At 50.6% G+C, this 16,578-nt stretch overlaps 2 protein-coding genes across 10 annotated transcripts in view; one reads left to right on the forward strand and one right to left on the reverse strand.

Moving 5' to 3' along the window:
* NUMB (NUMB endocytic adaptor protein) overlaps positions 1 to 5,897 on the forward strand; it is a 119,056-nt gene extending 113,159 nt beyond the window's left edge. For 4 of the 8 annotated variants that reach the window (XM_084892823.1, XM_084892826.1, XM_084892825.1 and 1 more), the window contains 3 exons: positions 235 to 384; positions 2,806 to 2,952; positions 3,794 to 5,897. In XM_084892823.1, the coding sequence (XP_084748949.1) occupies positions 235 to 384; positions 2,806 to 2,952; positions 3,794 to 4,509 (1,013 nt within the window). In that variant the 3' untranslated portion in view covers positions 4,510 to 5,897. The remainder of the gene's footprint in view (positions 1 to 234; positions 385 to 2,805; positions 2,953 to 3,793) is intronic. The other 4 variants (XM_084892828.1, XM_084892827.1, XM_084892829.1 and 1 more) reach the window with 1 other exon arrangement.
* Positions 5,898 to 7,551: 1,654 nt separating this feature from the next.
* The window catches only part of PAPLN (papilin, proteoglycan like sulfated glycoprotein), a 41,938-nt gene continuing 32,911 nt past the window's right edge, over positions 7,552 to 16,578 (reverse strand). For both annotated transcript variants that reach the window (XM_084892578.1, XM_084892577.1), the window contains 8 exons: positions 16,268 to 16,405; positions 16,025 to 16,146; positions 15,654 to 15,759; positions 14,980 to 15,117; positions 14,304 to 14,431; positions 14,102 to 14,210; positions 11,909 to 12,075; positions 7,552 to 8,795 (listed from right to left, as the gene is read on the reverse strand). In XM_084892578.1, coding sequence (XP_084748704.1) covers positions 8,620 to 8,795; positions 11,909 to 12,075; positions 14,102 to 14,210; positions 14,304 to 14,431; positions 14,980 to 15,117; positions 15,654 to 15,759; positions 16,025 to 16,146; positions 16,268 to 16,405 — 1,084 coding nt within the window. In that variant the 3' untranslated portion in view covers positions 7,552 to 8,619. The remainder of the gene's footprint in view (positions 8,796 to 11,908; positions 12,076 to 14,101; positions 14,211 to 14,303; positions 14,432 to 14,979; positions 15,118 to 15,653; positions 15,760 to 16,024; positions 16,147 to 16,267; positions 16,406 to 16,578) is intronic.

Raw genomic sequence — 16,578 nt, forward strand, 5'->3', positions numbered from 1 at the left:
ACAAAAAGGAATCTGGGGATTTGCAAGGGAGGAAGATAGACCTCAGGACATGAATTGTTGACATTTCATACCTCCTGACCTGAAAAGCCAATGAAATAGTGGACAGTGAAGTTTTTTAAGCCGCTTTTATAGCCACACCTGTCAGTTGAGACTTTTCCTTTCACAAATCAGGAAATGCTGTATTTTTGGATTATTGAGTGTTTCTGTCTGGAGCCATTCTCTGCTGTCTTGCAGTGCCAGAGGTAGAGGGGGAGGCAGAGAGTATCAGCTCCCTGTGCTCACAAATCACCAGTGCCTTCAGCACACCCTCCGAGGATCCCTTCTCCTCCGCCCCAATGACCAAACCAGTGACAGCGGCAGCACCACCGTCTCCTGCCTTTCAAGGTCAGTGCCCTGTTAGCCTGCTCAGCTTTTCTCTCCGAAACTAGCATTTTATGATGCTGCTCACTAACTGTAAGTTGGCATCCTGAGTTTTCAGAAAGCTGGTCAGACCCACTCATTTCCCTGTTTGATGTCTCAGGTGGATTCATTTCCCTGTTCAACAGTGTCCTTGCTCTTTGTTCCTCCCCAATTCCTCAGATGTTTGCATTTGTCAGTTTGCATGTACCTACCTACCATTTGTCCTGTTCTGTTAGGAGCTGCAGTCCCAGCCACTGCTTCGTTTCTCCTTCACTGTTCAGAGTCAGAGTGTCCAGCCACTTCTCCAGACACAGCAGTCATCAGAGTTGGTTCGAAGTTATTCTTTCTTTAGCACAGTGGTTTTCAGCCCAGGGTGATTTTGTCCTTGAAGGAAAATCTGGCATTCATTGTCGGAGACATTTTTTATTTGGGGTTTCACAACTTGGTAAAGGATGATTGCTAGTGGCACCTGTGTAGAGGCCAGGAATGATACTAAACATATTTCAATGCACAGGCTAGCCACCCTTACAACAAAAAATTATCTGGCCCAAAATATCAATAGTGCCAAGGTTGAGAAGTCCTAGACTCATCTAGTCTCTACCCATTCTCAGGAGGCTCATACAGAAAAAGGTACTTCTTTTGGTTCTTTAGATCATTTAATATTCTATAACAGGTGTCCTAGAATTTGACTTTGTGGCATTGAGAGTTACTAAAAGTTGTTTTCAGAGTTTTAGTACAGAAGTCAGCAGAGTCTGTATTACTTAAATTACAGACTTAAGAGTTTGACCTCCTTATAATTGCTGTTCCTTTATTTCTTTTGAGAGAGAGAGCTCAGAAAAAGCTCTGCTGTGAGAACAGTACCCTGCTCTTGTTGGAGTAAGCTACAGCATGCTTTTCCTACAAGGAATCTCTTTGCAAAAAATAAACCTTTATACCTTTAAAGTCATGTGCGCCAAACAGCTTTCCATCTGACAAATATTTATAATATCAATAATGAGCCCTAACCGGTTTGGCTCAGTGGATAGAGCGTTGGCCTTCGGACTCAAAGGTCCCAGGTTCGATTCCGGTCAAGTGCATGTACCTTGGTTGTGAGCACATACCCAGTGGGGAGTGTGCAGGAGGCAGCTGATCGATGTTTCTCTCTCATCAATGTTTCTAACTCTCTATCCCTCTCTCTTCCTCTCTGTAAAAAATCAATAAAGTATATTTTTAAAAATATCAATAATGATAGGCACAATTTATTAAGCCCTTGGTACCTTTTACCACATTATGGTAAGAACTCATGCATGTTCTCATCTCTTCTAATTCCACAGCAGCCCTTTGGGGTAAGCAAAACAGATAAGGAAAATGAGGCTCAGAGAGCTTAAGTAAATTGCCCAACATGCACAGCCAGGATTTAAACCCAGGTCTTTCTGAACATAGTACCCGTTACATTCCACTGACTGTATGCCTATTCACAAGGCAGTGAGTATAAAACTGAGTAGAACGTAGTGCTTTCCCTGTCTTTAAGGGGCTCCCAGTCGAAGGGTAAGCTAGTTTTTCAGACAAGCCCTGGGTAAATAGTACCAAAGCTACAGCATGGTTACCTCGTCCTAAACAGGGAATGGTTGTAGTGTAAGGCCAGGGAAGGTACCTGCTTATATGTTCCATACTAAATATGAATGATAGATGGACTGAGGAGGAGCAACTGATAGATAGATGCCCAGAGTACAGGAACAGATTTTGATAAAGAGAGACAAGAAAAGAATAGTAGGGCCTTTGAGATATTATCAACATTACCAAGGAGGAAAAAATCTTCCAAAAAGAAAGATAAAGTTAATTATGTAGTCAATTATAGATTTATTAAGCAAGTGAAAACATATGCAAAGTTTGATTTCTCATCTGTAATATGGGGATAATACCAGCCTTACTAGGTTTTTGAGAGAATTAAATGAGATGATGCACACTAAAGTATTATTAACATAGCATCTAGAACATAATGTGGAATCATTATATTTATCCCAATGTTGTTACTGTTGCCTTAACTTGGTCTTTGGAAAGTGAAAGGAGAGGGAAATGCTTTATATACATCATTATGCCAAAGGCTATGCATTAGCTTTTTGCTGCTTGTAATGCAAAGCCGCTCTGTTCAAATTTATTTGAAATTGTTTTTCTAGGCTTTCATTTCCTCTCTCCCCATACACATAATATCCTAGAACAGTCATTTGACCCTTTCCAGATAGCTATTTTCATCACAACCTCTAATTCCCTCTTTGCCAGAAGGTGTGTGTATCCACTAGAAGATGGTATGGTTATCCCAAGACCAACTTTTCTGTCTGTCTGTTCCATCAGTATTGCACATTGGCCTGACTGACCTGTGCACCCTGCATGAATTAACTCCATTGATGTTGTCTGCTCCCATTGTAGCTAATGGCACTGACTCAGCCTTCCATGTGCTTGCTGCTAAGCCAGCCCATACTGCTCTAGCATCCGTAGCAATGCCTGTGCGTGAAACCAACCCTTGGGCCCATGCCCTTGATGCTGTTAACAAGGGAATTGCAGCCACACATTCGGGTAAGGTGGCCACAGATGGTGGTGAGGATTCTGGGATCAGCTAAGTGACCCTGGTTTGAAAATCAGTCATTTACCTAAGGAGGAGCCAGGGAGAAGTTCTTTTAGGAAAAAGATGTTCTCTCCTGGAAATAAACTACCTACGATTAAGAAAGGATGGAGAAGGAGAAAGAACTAAGGAGGTTAAATTGACAGTTCTTAAGACTATGGAACAGAATCACCCACAGAACTTCCATAAAGCACAGATTCCCGGGCCTACCCTGAAGGAGGCTGTCACTGGATTGGGAATATGTGGGTAAGCCTATAGGACAGGGGACCTACAAGGACAGGCCCAAAAACAAGAGCTATAAAAAGCACTTTGTTTTTGCTCTTCTGTACTTTCTAATTTTTCTATAATGAACATGTAACCATAAAACCAAGAGAATTTTAAACAGTAATAAAGGCAGTTCATCAGGAAGGCAACCTGTGTTAGGAAGCCAGGCAGGGGTCATGAGGTATAGAACCAAGTATTTTCTCTTCGTTCTGTTAGAGTAGGTGAGTCACCTGGGGCCCTTTGAGCAGTGCAAGGTGGTCTCTGTACCATCGGTGAGCCACAGCACCAGGGAGGGGCTTCCTGTGCCGCCAGCTGCCTTGGTTCAGTGCAGTTGAGCCATATCTAGACGGCTCCTCAACGTGGCTGAGACAGCAGCATGGTCTGACACCTGCTGCCACAAAACTCCTCTGCCAGTCACATTCTTCCACTAGCGGGATTTGCTCCACGTTAGGATCATTCAGGTCACCGAGGTTATCAGGTAAAAAAAACGCTCCGAAAGACTGACTCTTCTCTCTCTCGTGTTGGTTTCAGGGACCGAGTGGGTTCAGTCTTCTGGTGCTGCCTCGCCAGGTCTCTTCCAGGCTGGTCACAGACGTACTCCCTCCGAGGCCGACCGCTGGTTAGAAGAGGTGTCCAAGAGCGTCCGGGCGCAGCCACCCCCAGCCTCAGCTGTCCCGCTGCAGCCAGTCCTCCAGCCGCCTCCGCCCACTGCCATCTCCCAGCCAGCGCCACCTTTCCAAGGGAATGCATTCCTCGCCTCTCAGCCCGTGCCAGTGGGTGCGGTCCCGCCCCTACAGCCAGCCTTTATCCCTGCCCAGGCCTATCCTGTGGCCAATGGGATGCCCTATCCAACCCCTAATGTGCCTGTGGTGGGCATCACTCCCTCCCAGATGGTAGCCAATGTGTTTGGCACTGCGGGCCACCCCCAGGCTGCCCACCCCCATCAGTCTCCCAGCCTGGTCAGGCAGCAGACATTCCCTCAGTATGAGACAAGCAGTGCTACTGCCAGGCCCTTCTTTAAGCCTCCTGCCGAGCACTTCAATGGGCCTGCGGCTTTCAATGGTGTAGAGGACGGCAGGTTGGCCTCAGGAGACAAGCACACAGAGGTTCCTGTGGGCACCTGCCCGGTGGATCCCTTCGAAGCCCAGTGGGCTGCGTTAGAGAGCAAGTCCAAGCAGCGTACCAACCCCTCCCCCACCAACCCCTTCTCCAGTGACTTACAGAAGACGTTTGAAATTGAACTTTGAGCAGTCCCCGTGGCTTATGTATTTTGTCCATACTTAGGCAAGGGCGGGAGGAGGGTGAAGGTTAGAGGAGCAAAGGAGACTTTGTGTTCCCAATAGCACACTTTTCACTAATCCCAAAGGTCCCAGGAGCACGTCCAGGTGCGGAGTGCTGTGTGGGGTGATTCTTGGAAAAAAGTGGAGAAAACCATTCCCAGAGAAGAGCTGTCCTAGTTAGGCTAAAGAAGTCAAGAAAACGTTGCCCTTTGTCCCTCTCCTGCCTCAGCCCCTTACAAATCTCTGATAACAGAGAGGCAGATGTATCTGAACAGGAATCGGTATTCAAAGCACATTTACTGGAATATAGAACACAACGGGAAGCAAAACGACCTCCCTTTGATTTTCAGGCCATGCCCCTGCCTCCTCTCGATCCTGGCCCACCTTAGAGATTGAGAATAGGGTGGCCTGTGCTTGGGCTGAGGACGAGAGGCAGGCGGTGCTGCCAGAATCCCAGGAGGGCGCGTCAGCAGCTGCCCGGCAGAGCTATATTTTAGGGGTAAAGTTGAGCTTCCATTTTGAGTAAGAATAAATATTATAAATATATATCAAAAAAGCCAAAATCTTTATTTTTATGCATTTAGAATATTTTAAATAGTTCTCAATATTAAAAAGTTGTATAAGTTGTAAGTAATCTTGCCAAAGGTAAAAGGGTTAGCTGTAAGAAATTGTACATAAGATTGATTTATCGTTGATGCCTACTGAAGTCAAAGGGGAAAAGCTGGAGGTGCAGACCGGATCCCTCGCTCATTTGGTATCAGTCACTGTAAGTAGAGTAGCACATTGCAACAACAATCATGCTTATGACCAATACAGTCACTAGGTTGTAGTTTAAATAAAGAATGAAAGAGTAGTCTCGTCCTGGTTTTAAACCTATGGTGAAATTCTAATATTATTTTAATGGAATCAGTCTAAATATGCTCTATAGAGAATATGTATTTTCTTTTATATATTGCTGCAGTTTCCTTATGTTAATCTTTGACTTTAACACTAAGGTGACAATGACATCATATGCATAGACTGGAATGCAGGTTATTCTGTTGGTTTGTCATGTGGGTCTTGGTGGGTTCTGTTTTGTCCTTTAAGTGTTGTTCCCATGAGTTTTGTGGGGATGGAGTTTCTGGTTTTATTAGGGGTGTGTGTATGTGTGTGTGTGTGTGTGTGTCATCCCCCTCCCTTGTGGTGGACAGAACATCCTGTTGCCAGTTGCAGCCACTTGACCTCTGGTAACAACGTGAGATCCCATCTCATTTTTACTTTTGAACGTTGGCCTTACAATCAAATGTAAGTTATATATATTTGTACTGATGAGAATTTATAATCTGCTTTAACAAAAATAAATGTTCGTGGTAGAAGCTTTTGCCCATAAAGAGCTGTTCTTTCCTCTTTTCTTTATTAGCAGTTGACTTTTAGTTCTTCCAGGTCTTGTTCCCTCTCTCCATTCTGCTGTTGCTGCGGTCTCTAGTTTGGTGGTTAGAAAATCTTTTCTAATATGTTCTTTTTAAAATATATTTTATTGATTTTTTACAGAGAGGACGAGAGAGGGATAGAGAGTTAGAAACATCCATGAGAGAGAATCATCGATCAGCTGCCTCTTGCACACCCCCTACTCCGGATGTTCCCCCTAACCAAGGTATATGCCCTTGACCGGAATTGAACTTGGAACCTTTCAGTCCGCAGACCGATGCTCTATCCACTGAGCCAAACCGGTTTCAGCTGTAATATGTTCTTTTATTATTATTTTTCAGAGAGAGGAAAGGAGAAAGAAAAACATCAATTGATCGGTTGCCTCCCACATGCACAACCCTCTGGTGTGCGGACAACGCTCCAAGTCTCACTGGCCAGGGCTCTGGTATATTCCTATAGTTCATATTTATATTCGTTCTTTAGGCTTTGGTTGACCCTAAACACATCTCTAACATCAGATTCTTGCTGCCTAAAGTGTGGTCTGGACAACAGCCCGGACTTCACCTAGGAGCTGGTTAGAGATACAGAATCTCACCTCCCCACCCTCCTCCAGACCTTGGAAGTAGAATCTGCATTTGAGCAAGATTCACAATCAGATGTCCAGGGCTGGAGCAGTGAGTCTCGACCTTGGATATGTATCAAAATCACTTGGGAACATTTAAAATCCTCATGGCTGGGCGGAACTCTAGACCAATTAAATTCAAATCTCTAGAGAGTGGAACCCTGGTTCTGTTTTTTAAAAGGCTCCCACTGTGGAAGAGGGTTGAAAACCAGTGGTTTAGATTGAGTTTTACTCTCACCTTGAACTTCAGTCCACTATTCTGTGACAAGTTCTAGGAAGAGCTACGTAGCTAACCTCAAACTTACCTTCTTAAAATATGTTACCGATGGGCCAAATACTGGTTCAGTTAAAGAACTGGGGAGTCTTAAGAGTATTAGAAATTTTCTAATTTTTTATAGCAAAACCAGCATGGTAAATCAAAGGGAAGGGTTCTCAGTATTTTTAAATGGAAAGAAAAGGTCTGTGCCTTGGCCCAAAATAGGTAGACCAAGTAGTATCCCTCATCAGCCAGTGTGGTCATGATGAACAAAACCTTTCCCTTAGCGCCTTTTTCCCCCATGTCTCTCAATAACCTGTGTCAGCAGGCCCAGGGCTCTCTGGAGGATTTGTGGAAAGGTATTAAGAAGCTCATTGAATCCAGGCCTCTTATTTTAGCAGCAAGGAATTGGAAATCATTCATCTCAGAACTTCCAACTCAAACCATTTCTGAAGCCACTTATTATTACATTGCCCTCCCCTCCATTGGTACCACCATCTTGTTGTTGCTGGTTTCTTTAAATATATTTTTTAATTTATTTCCGAGAGAGGGAGAGAAAGGGAGGCAGAGATGGAAACATTAATGATGAGAGGGAATCATTGATCTGTTGCCTCCTGTACTCCTCCGACTGAGGATCAAGCCTGCAACCTGGGCATATGCCCTGACCGGGAATTGAACCCTGACCTCCTAGTTCATGGGTTGATGCTCAACCACTAGGCCACACTGCCAGACTGTTTTGTTTTTTGGGTGGGTTTTTTTTTTAAATATTTTATTGATTTTTTTACAGAGAGAAAGGGAGAGGGATAAAGAGAAACATCGATGAGAGAGAAACATCAATCAGCTGTCTCCTGCACACACCCTACTGGGGTACATGCCCTTGACCGGAATCAACCCTGGGACCTTTCAGTCTGCAGGCCGACGCTCTGTCTATCCACTGAGCCAAACCGGTTTCAGCTAGACTGCTGTTTATAATAATAGTCTGGCTTTTATCTAGCAGCAAACACTTTGATTCACAGATTCCTACTCGAGAAGGAGCAGCTCCTTATTGGTCTCGGTAGAGAGCAGGCCCGTCGATGAGCTCCACACAGGCGTAAGGCGGTCCCCACAGCCAGCTCTTCCTGTTGGCCTCAGGAGGGGGGCTTCCTGCTCCAGCTTCCCGATGAAAGTAAGCAGCTTTTCCAGTTCTTTCATGCTCAGATAATAATGCAACTGCCACCCTTTCATACTAAACCCCTATACTGAGCCTTACTTTATAGCCCACTTTCCTGGGAGCTTTCACCAACATCATGGTGTTAACCATAGGCACAGATGGGCTTGAAGTTGGTTGCCATTTACTACCCAGAGGCTGAGAAAGGGACTGGAGCAATAGACCACTGTTGGACCCCAGATGAGATCTAGTTCTAGCAAAGAATCCTTCCCTGTCACAGCAGGAGTTAGGTAGGTGTGAACTTTGAAATTATGTACCTCCCTATCCAGCTTTACATGAAGTGAGAACCCTGGTAGCTCGTTTTAAAAACGCAGTGATGCTGTGTAACAGAAATTATAGAGGGAAGTTGTAAAGTAAAGGGTATCTAATCCAAACAGATTTCTCTCCTTTGATCATGACAGAGATGCTGATCTGGCCTCTGCTGAGACTAAACACTGGCTGGCTGGAGTGGCTGAAGGGGGTGGGGTGGCGTGGGGTGTCTCCAGAAGATAACTCCCTTGCCAGCCACGGAGGGGAGAGCGAGAGTCTCCCTGCCCTTCTCCCCAGCCCTACCCTTCGTTTCAGAACTGGGGCTGGAGCCAGCCTTCATCCCTGCAGCCAGACCGGCTGAGCGTGCGGCCGGGAACGGGCACAGCTGGCACAGCAGAAGCTGGAGTAATACTCATTGCCACAGAGCTGGGCCTGCAGGATGAGCTCACAGTTGGCCAGCTCCGGCTGATCCATGCAGTCCCTGCCCGGGTCCCTCGGCTGGGCGGACAGTGCTGTTTTGGAGAGAGAGAAAGGGTAAGGAAGCTCTGCGCGCTGAAAATTCTCACCATTTCATTTCCTTGAAAGTGGCACCTGGAACCTTTCCACACCTGTATGTACAACTACGAGGAGGGGTCACAATTTCCACCCATTTCCCCCCCACCCAATTATAGCTGACACAATATTAGTTTCAGGTGTGCGACATAGTGATTACACATTCATATAACTTACAAAGTCCTATAAGTCTAGTTCCCATCTAAGCCATGCATAGTTATTACAATATTGTTGACTATCCCCTATGCCAGGGGTCCTCAAACTTTTTAAAGTGGGGGCCAGATCACAGTCCCTCAGAGAGCTGGAGAGCCGGACTATATGAACTACTAATTCCTACTGTAACACCTCGGCTGCGCTCACTGCCCAAAAAACCTGGCGGGCCGGATCAGACTCCTCTGCGGGCCGCATGTGGCCCGCGTGCCGTAGTTTGAAGACCCCTGCCCCATGCTGTACTTTACAGTCCTGTGGCTGTTTTTACAATTGCAATATATATATCTTAGTCCCTTCCCCTTCTTCACCCATCCTCCTAAACTCTCTTCCCTCTGGAAATCATCAGTCTGTTCTCTGCATCTGAGTTTCTATTTTGTTTGTTTTTTTTTTAGATTCCACATGTAAGTGAAATCATATGGTATTTGTATTTCTCTGACTTATTTCACTTAGCATAATACCCTCTGGGTCCATCCATATTATTGCATGGCAAGATTTCACTTTTTTATGATTAATATTCCATTTTATATATATGTACCACGTCTTCGTCAAATAATTTAGTGATACTTAGGTTGCTTCATATCTTGGCTACTAATAATGCTACAGTGAGCATAGGGATGCATATGTCTTTTCAAATTTGTGTTTTGGATTTCTTCAGATAAATACCCAGAATTGGAACTGTTGGGTCATGTGGCAGTTGTATTTTTAATTTTTTGAGGAACCTCCATACTGTTTTCCATAGTGGCTGTACCAATCTGCATTCCCACCAGCAGTGCACAAGGGTTCCCTTTTCACATCTTCGATAACACTTATTGTTTGTTGATTTATTGGAGATAAACATTCCAACAGGTATGAAGTGATATCTCATTGTGATTTTAATTTATATTTCCCTGATGATTGATGTTTAGCACTTTTTCACATGTCTATTGGTCATCTGTATATTCTCTGTGGAGAAATGTCTGTTTAGGACTTCTGCCCATTTTTTAATTGGGTTGTTTGGGGTTTTGAGGGTTTTTTTGTGTGTTTTTTGGTAAATTTTGTGAGTTCTTCGTGTACTTTGGATATTAACCCTTTATTGGATATTTCAATGGTGAGTATCTTCTCCCATTCAGTAGGTTGTCTTTTCAGGTTTTTTATTTTTGTTTTGTTAATTCTCATCCGAGGATAATTTTTTTTTTTTTTTTTTAGAGAGAGAGAGTGGGAGGAAAAGAGAAACATCAATGTGAGATTGATTGCCTCCCACATGTGCCCCCAATCAGGGCTGGGGAACAAGCTTGCAACCGAAGTATGTGCCCTTGACCAAAATTGAACCCATGACCCTTCAGTCCACAGGCCAACGCTCTACCCACTGAGCCAAACTGGCTAGGGCTCTATTGTTTTTTAAAAACTAACTCATTTATTTGCACTCTGATCTTTGGGCTTTGTTCTTTTTTTCGAGTTCCTTTATATACAAGGTTAGATTGTTGGGGATTTTTATTGTTTTTTGAAGTAGGCCTGTATTACTATTTCTCTTTCTCTTCAAACTGCTTTGGCTGTGTCCCATAGATTTTGGGTCATTGTGTTTTCATTTACGTTTATCTCAAGGTATCTTTTCATTTCTTCCTTAATCTCATTGTTAACCCATTTATTGGTTAATAGCATGTTTTTGTCATTTTCAGTTTTCTTGTTTTAATTTCTACTTTAATACCACTGTGATTGGGAAAGATGCTTGATATGATTTCAGTTTTCTTAATTTATTGAGACTTCTTTTATGGCTTGACATGTTGGTTATTCTGGAAAATGTTCTGTGTGCACTTGAAAAGAGGCCCGGGTGTCAGTCCAACCCCCTAAGCAACACTCTACCACAGACTTTCTCCCCTGGCCCTGACCGGTCCCCACCCTCATTCTGCAGGCCTGGCCCCGGCACGTTCTCCCTCAGCTCCGCTCCTTCCAGCCCCGGGCACAGCCCTGCTGCTCAGTGAGCCCAGACTGAGGGTGCGTGGAGGCACACTGGGCATAGGGCAAAGATCACATCCATCCCCCCCCCCCAAAAACCGTGTCCCCCCCTCCCCCCGTCCCTCTGGCTTATTTGAACACAGAGCTCTTGTGAGATTGAAGATTATACCACAAGCTGTTTTCATCAATTCTGAGATGCACTTACTTTCATATTTTAACACCTGTCAAACTGGACTGCAAATTAATTGGTGTCCTCGCATTGAATTAGCCATTTTTTCCTTAGTGTTATTAAAATGCATCTTAAAACATGGTAACAGCTTAGAGCAAGACCTAGAGAATAGAAAGCTGAAATATCAACTTACTAAATAGTGCCAGGAAAACTCTGCCCACTCCAGGTGTAGTAGTTTAGTGGAAAGAACATTAAGTATGAGGATTAGCCAATTTGGCCGCAGATCTGTGGCATGACCTGTGGAAGTCCCGGGAGCTCGCCCGATTAGTGTGTCACGTATAAGATGGCGACTCTAACCCCTGCCTTTCCTGTCTGGGCTGTGTGATCGCAGGGCCTTACAGGCACTTTCCCAGCGCAGGACCATGTTTGCCGCCCTAATTAGAATGGACAGATTTTAGTGATCTGCCTTATTATAAACTACCAGTCAATCCTATTTCTCAAAATACTAAGAAAATAAAATAAAAAAAAAATGGTACTTAGCATAACCTATTAAGCTACGAGCCATGCCTGTCATCCACATCGTTTCCTTCGTCCTCACTGTAGCCTGCGGGCGGTGGAGGAGCCCGCCGCACACTGAGGAGAGTGAGGCTCAGGGAGGCTCAGCCCTGCCCCGCGTCACACTCAGTGCCGGGCAGAGTGAGGAGGACTCGGACCAGAGTCCCTGGGCCGCAAAGGCTGCTGGGGAACAAGCGCCTTTCCTACCTGGCGGGACCACCTTCACCTCGGTGCTGCGGCTCAGGGCCTGGCTGCCGCGGTAGGTGCTGCACGTGTAAGAGCCCTGGTCCCCGGCCCGCAGGTTGTGGATCAGCAAAGTGCCGTCTGGAGACTGGTGGACCCGGTGGCCATCGGCCGGTATCGGCAGCCCGTTCCTGGAGGGGAGAGGCCGTGAGCACTGTCCAGGGCCTCTGGTCTTCGGCCCCTGGGATGCTACTCCCAGGCCAAGAGGCAGAGGGAGGAGACAGGCAGAGACCGCTCCAGAGTCAGTGCTCCCTCTCTGTGGACAGACAGATGGCCCTCACCTAGAAGAGGTGGGACACGGTGCCCAAAAGATAGGACATTATCAAAGCGAAATAGAAGTGACAAACACACCAACAGCCCGGTGCTCTGAGGGCCGTAAATGCCTCTCCCACAGAGGAACCCACTCACTTCATTAACCAAGGACGAGGCAGCCATGAGGGGCCAGGCCTGTGCTGGATGAAGCAATAAGCGTTCCCCGCCTCCAGGGCACTGGGGTGGGGGTGCAGGTGTTTGGGGGAGACTGGCCTGAGGATGAGGAGGCTGCAGCTGGCTGGAAGAGAGGGACTCTTTGAGGAAGGCCATGGCCGGGGCGAGAGGAAGTGTGCTCGGCTCTGGCCAGGAGTCGGACTGGATCCAGAGGGCAATAGGACTGACATGGCATTTGTGCTCGGAAAGTCTCTGACTGAAAGTGTCTTGACTGCGGGGGAGGTTGGGGGCCAAGCCTGGAAACAGACCAGGTCAGAGGCTGCTGCACAGGTAGATGACACAGGCACCGAGGGTCAGATGTGGGAGAGGAGAACTCGAGAAGGATAGCGGTTTCTAGGGTGGGTGCTGGTAATGGGGTGCCCCTCCACCATGGGAGACCCAGGACAGTGATGAGGGGTGAATGGTGAGGTTATTTCCCACCGTTTTGCATTTTGTGGGCCTGTGAGATACCAGGAGGCATTGGGTTTGAGGTTTGGACCCAGATCATGGTCACCACTGGATGGTCCCTGAAACCATGTGTCTGCATGTTTCCCGAAGGAGAAGTTAATTCAGGGGTCCTCAAACTTTTTAAAGTGGGGGCCAGATCACGGTCCCTCAGAGAGCTGGAGGGCCGGACTATATGAACTACTAATTCCTACTGTAACACCTCGGCTGCGCTCACTGCCCAAAAAACCTGGCGGGCCGGATCAGACTCCTCTGCGGGCCGTAGTTTGAAGACCCCTGAGTTAGATAATCCGAGGACCACGGCCAGACCTTGAGGTCCGCTGGCTTCTAAGGGATGGCTATGCGGAGATGAGCCAGCTGGGAAAGGAGCAGGAAGGGCCTGGGCCGGGTGGGGACAGGGTGTGTCCGGAAGACTTAGAAGCAGGCGAACGGCTGGTGGCCTTGGCCAGGGCTGGAGGTGAGGCCCCGTCCGAGGGCTGGGTGCGGTGACCGGGTGGAGACAGGCCGTGCCAGGTGCTGTGAGGAGGGAGTCCTGAGCATGTTCCCACGGGAAGAGCCGGGGGAGGCGAAGGTGAAGGTACAAGCGCAGTCCAGGGTGAGGGCCTTCCCGTCCTGGGATCACCTGTCACCCGACCAAGAACATCCTCCCCTCCTCAGCCTCAGGGCCCCGCCAAAGCCACCGCCTGCCACGCCTTCCTTGGTCCTCCCCGAGGGAGTCCGTCTCCGTCCTCAGGGTGCCGGCAGCACTCAGGCACTGGGCAGCTCCCGCCTGAGAGTATCTAGGGGGCTCTGACGATCCGGGGCCCTCAGAGCCAGCCTACTAGACGCTGCGAGGAGGAGGAAGGCAAAAGGTGCGTGCTGAACGAACGAATCAGACCCACCGAGTCCTAAAAGGCTGCTGAAGTCCCCAGAGCTGCGTGCGCCCCGTGGTTCTCAGCCCCGGGAGACTGCCACCGAGGGGATATTTGGCATCATCTGGAGACATTTCTTACTGTCCTGCGAAGGTGCTGGCCTGGATGATGCTAGACACCCAACAACGCACAGGGTAGCCCAGATTACCGGGCCCGAATTGGCAATAGAGCTGGAGTGAGAAACGCTGGTATGGCCCAGCTAACAGAAGAGAGCAGCCCTGTGGGCCTCCCTGTGCAGCACCAGGCCTAAGGGGGGCGGCGGGGGGGGGGGGGGACAGCGGGGACAGCAGTGTCCCTGCAGGGAGGTGGGCCTTACCGGGACCATCTGATGTTCACGCTTTCTCCTGCCACCACACACTGCAGCCTGGCCGTGTCACCTTCCAGCACCGTCACCGTGGAGGGCAGCCCTGTGATTGTCAGCTCCCCTGGGCCCAAGGGGGGGCGCACCGTTAGCCACTCTGCGGAGCCTCCCAGCGACTGGCCCAGTCACCCTCCGTCCCACCCTCCCGGCCCCTCACCCTGAACCCTGAGCTGCACCCATCGCTGCTCTCGGTCCTGCCCGTTGAAGGCGACACAGGCGTAGAAGCCACCGTCTTCCACAGCCACGTGGCTGATGACCAGAGACCCATCGGGCTGCTGCTGGTGTCTGGGGACCAAGCAGAGGCGGGGCTCCAGCCCGTGCAGGTGGGGGGGGGGGGGCCTTTTCCAGGTGAGAGGGTCTGACAGGGCCCGTGGGCAACCAGCTGCCGCGCTCATCTACTTGAAGGTGCCTGACTTTAGTCCTGGCAATAAATCATTTCACATTCCCTGACACAACATAATGTGGGTTTCCAGTTTTTGCTCTGCTCGTTTAGCAGGCTCACATCCTGGTCCTGCCCTGAGGGGCTGTGGGGTGGTAAGCTTCTGGGGTAGGATTCTCTGCAGACTGTGTGGAGATCAGACACGCTCACGTGGGGCCACGCTAGCCATTACGACGACAGCCAGGACTGCCTGCCTCCTTCCGCCCCAGCCACCACCTGTCAGCTGCCCTGCTCCTCTGCCCACTGCCCACTCCGGAAAGGCCCACGGAGCCCTGTGCCCAGCAGCTCCATCTCGAGAGCCCCTGACGGGCCAGTGACTCCTGGCAGCTCCCGCCCCCAAGGGCCTGCACAGGGCGGGGCGGGGACAGCAGGGAGGGCGGAGGGGCGGACACACCTGGGAGAAGAGGGGGTCTGCCCATCCCTCTGCCACTCGATGGTTGGGGGTGGGAAGCCCTCAGCGCGACAGGTCAACCGGACCCGCTGGCCGGGCTGGGCGTCCACCACCCCAGGCTGGCTCTGGTCCAGGCGCAGCCTGCAGGACAAGCACCCACAGCCCTGAGGGGGCCCTGCTGCTGCCCCCATTCCCATCCAGCATGGGGTCGGGACCTCTGCACAAGCCCCAAGGGCCCCTCCTTCTCCAGCCAGATGTAGCTTCCTAAGCCACCCCGCTGTTCTGCCAGGGACCCCATCAACTACTGGGCCGAAGTCCAGCGGCCACCTCCACTTCCTCCCCCGCCCCAGACTCAGACTGCTCCTCCGCACCCCACACATCCGACTCCGGGTCTGTGGCCTGGGTTCCCTGCAGCCCCTGCAAACCGCGCTCTTCTTCAAAGCTGTCCTGGGCCCTAACCCCGACTTCCCTTCCCCCGCCCTGTTCCCGCTCTTCCTCCCCCAGGGCCGGCTGAGGAGCCATGCTGTCCAGTTCTCCCCTAGCGGAGCCCTGAGCAGGGCCAGCGAGCCTGGGCACAGCACACTGGCTGGGGACCCGCTCCCCTTCCCTTCCCCCGTCCACTGGGAGCTCCACGGGCCCCGGACCCCATGGGGGGGGGGGGGGGCTCTGCCCGTTACCTGGTGGAGGGCCGTGGGTGCGCAGAGGAGATGGCCCCCAGGCCCCCAGCGTCCCGCCCTGGGCCGGAGTCCTGAGCGCGGTGGCCCTGGGCGGGGATGTCACCCCCTGTGAGGCCAGGAGAAGGGAGGAGTGGCGGGGAGGAGGGGGGCAGGGGGGGAAGGGAGGGAAGGGTCGGCCCTGAGGCCGGGTGGGATTGTGGAGAAGCGAGGGCCATGAGGAGCAAGACTCCACCCCAGCACCTGCCCCGCATGCCTGGGCCCGGAGCACCCCAGCCCCTCCGTCCTGGGGGGCCCGGCTCGGCCCCTCAGCCAGTCCCCCCACCCTGGGCCCCTGGGGCAGGGGACAGGCCCCTGGGGCAGGGGACAGGGACCTGTGATGCGCAGCTGGATCTGCGGGGAGTCCCGGCCTGGCCTGGCGCCGCAGCTGTAGGTGCCCGCATCCTCCGCCCGCAGGGGGCTGACCACCAGGGAGCCGTCCGGCTGCAGCCTGTGTCTGAGCGAGGGGGACGGGGACAGCGGGCTCCGTGCTCCAGCCGGAGGGGCCATGGCCCCTCTCCCCCCGTCCCAGGGGGCGTCAGGGGGGCCGCCGCCTCTGGGGGAGGACCCGCACACACCTGTCCGAGGAGAGGGGCTGCCCGTCCTTCTGCCACCTGGCAGGGAGGCCCGTGGAGGCCGCGTCCGGGCAGGAGAGCCGCACCGCCTGCCCCAGGGCCGCCTGCACCAGCCAGGGCTCCGCGCCGGCCTCGCTCACCCTGCAGCGGTGGGCGGGGAGGACCTGCCTGCTGGCGTGGGTGCCCCCACCGGGGCCCCTTCCTCTGTGTCCCATCCTGTCACGGGCACTGAGGGGCCAAACTCCGGACGCCCATGGACTCAGGAATCCGCCTTCCCAACTCCCCCCAAGCCAAGCACTGCCCTCGGCCTGGCT

The sequence above is a fragment of the Pipistrellus hanaki genome, assembly GCF_964339955.1.
Source record: "Pipistrellus hanaki genome assembly, chromosome: 1".
Lineage (NCBI taxonomy): Eukaryota > Metazoa > Chordata > Mammalia > Chiroptera > Vespertilionidae > Pipistrellus > Pipistrellus hanaki.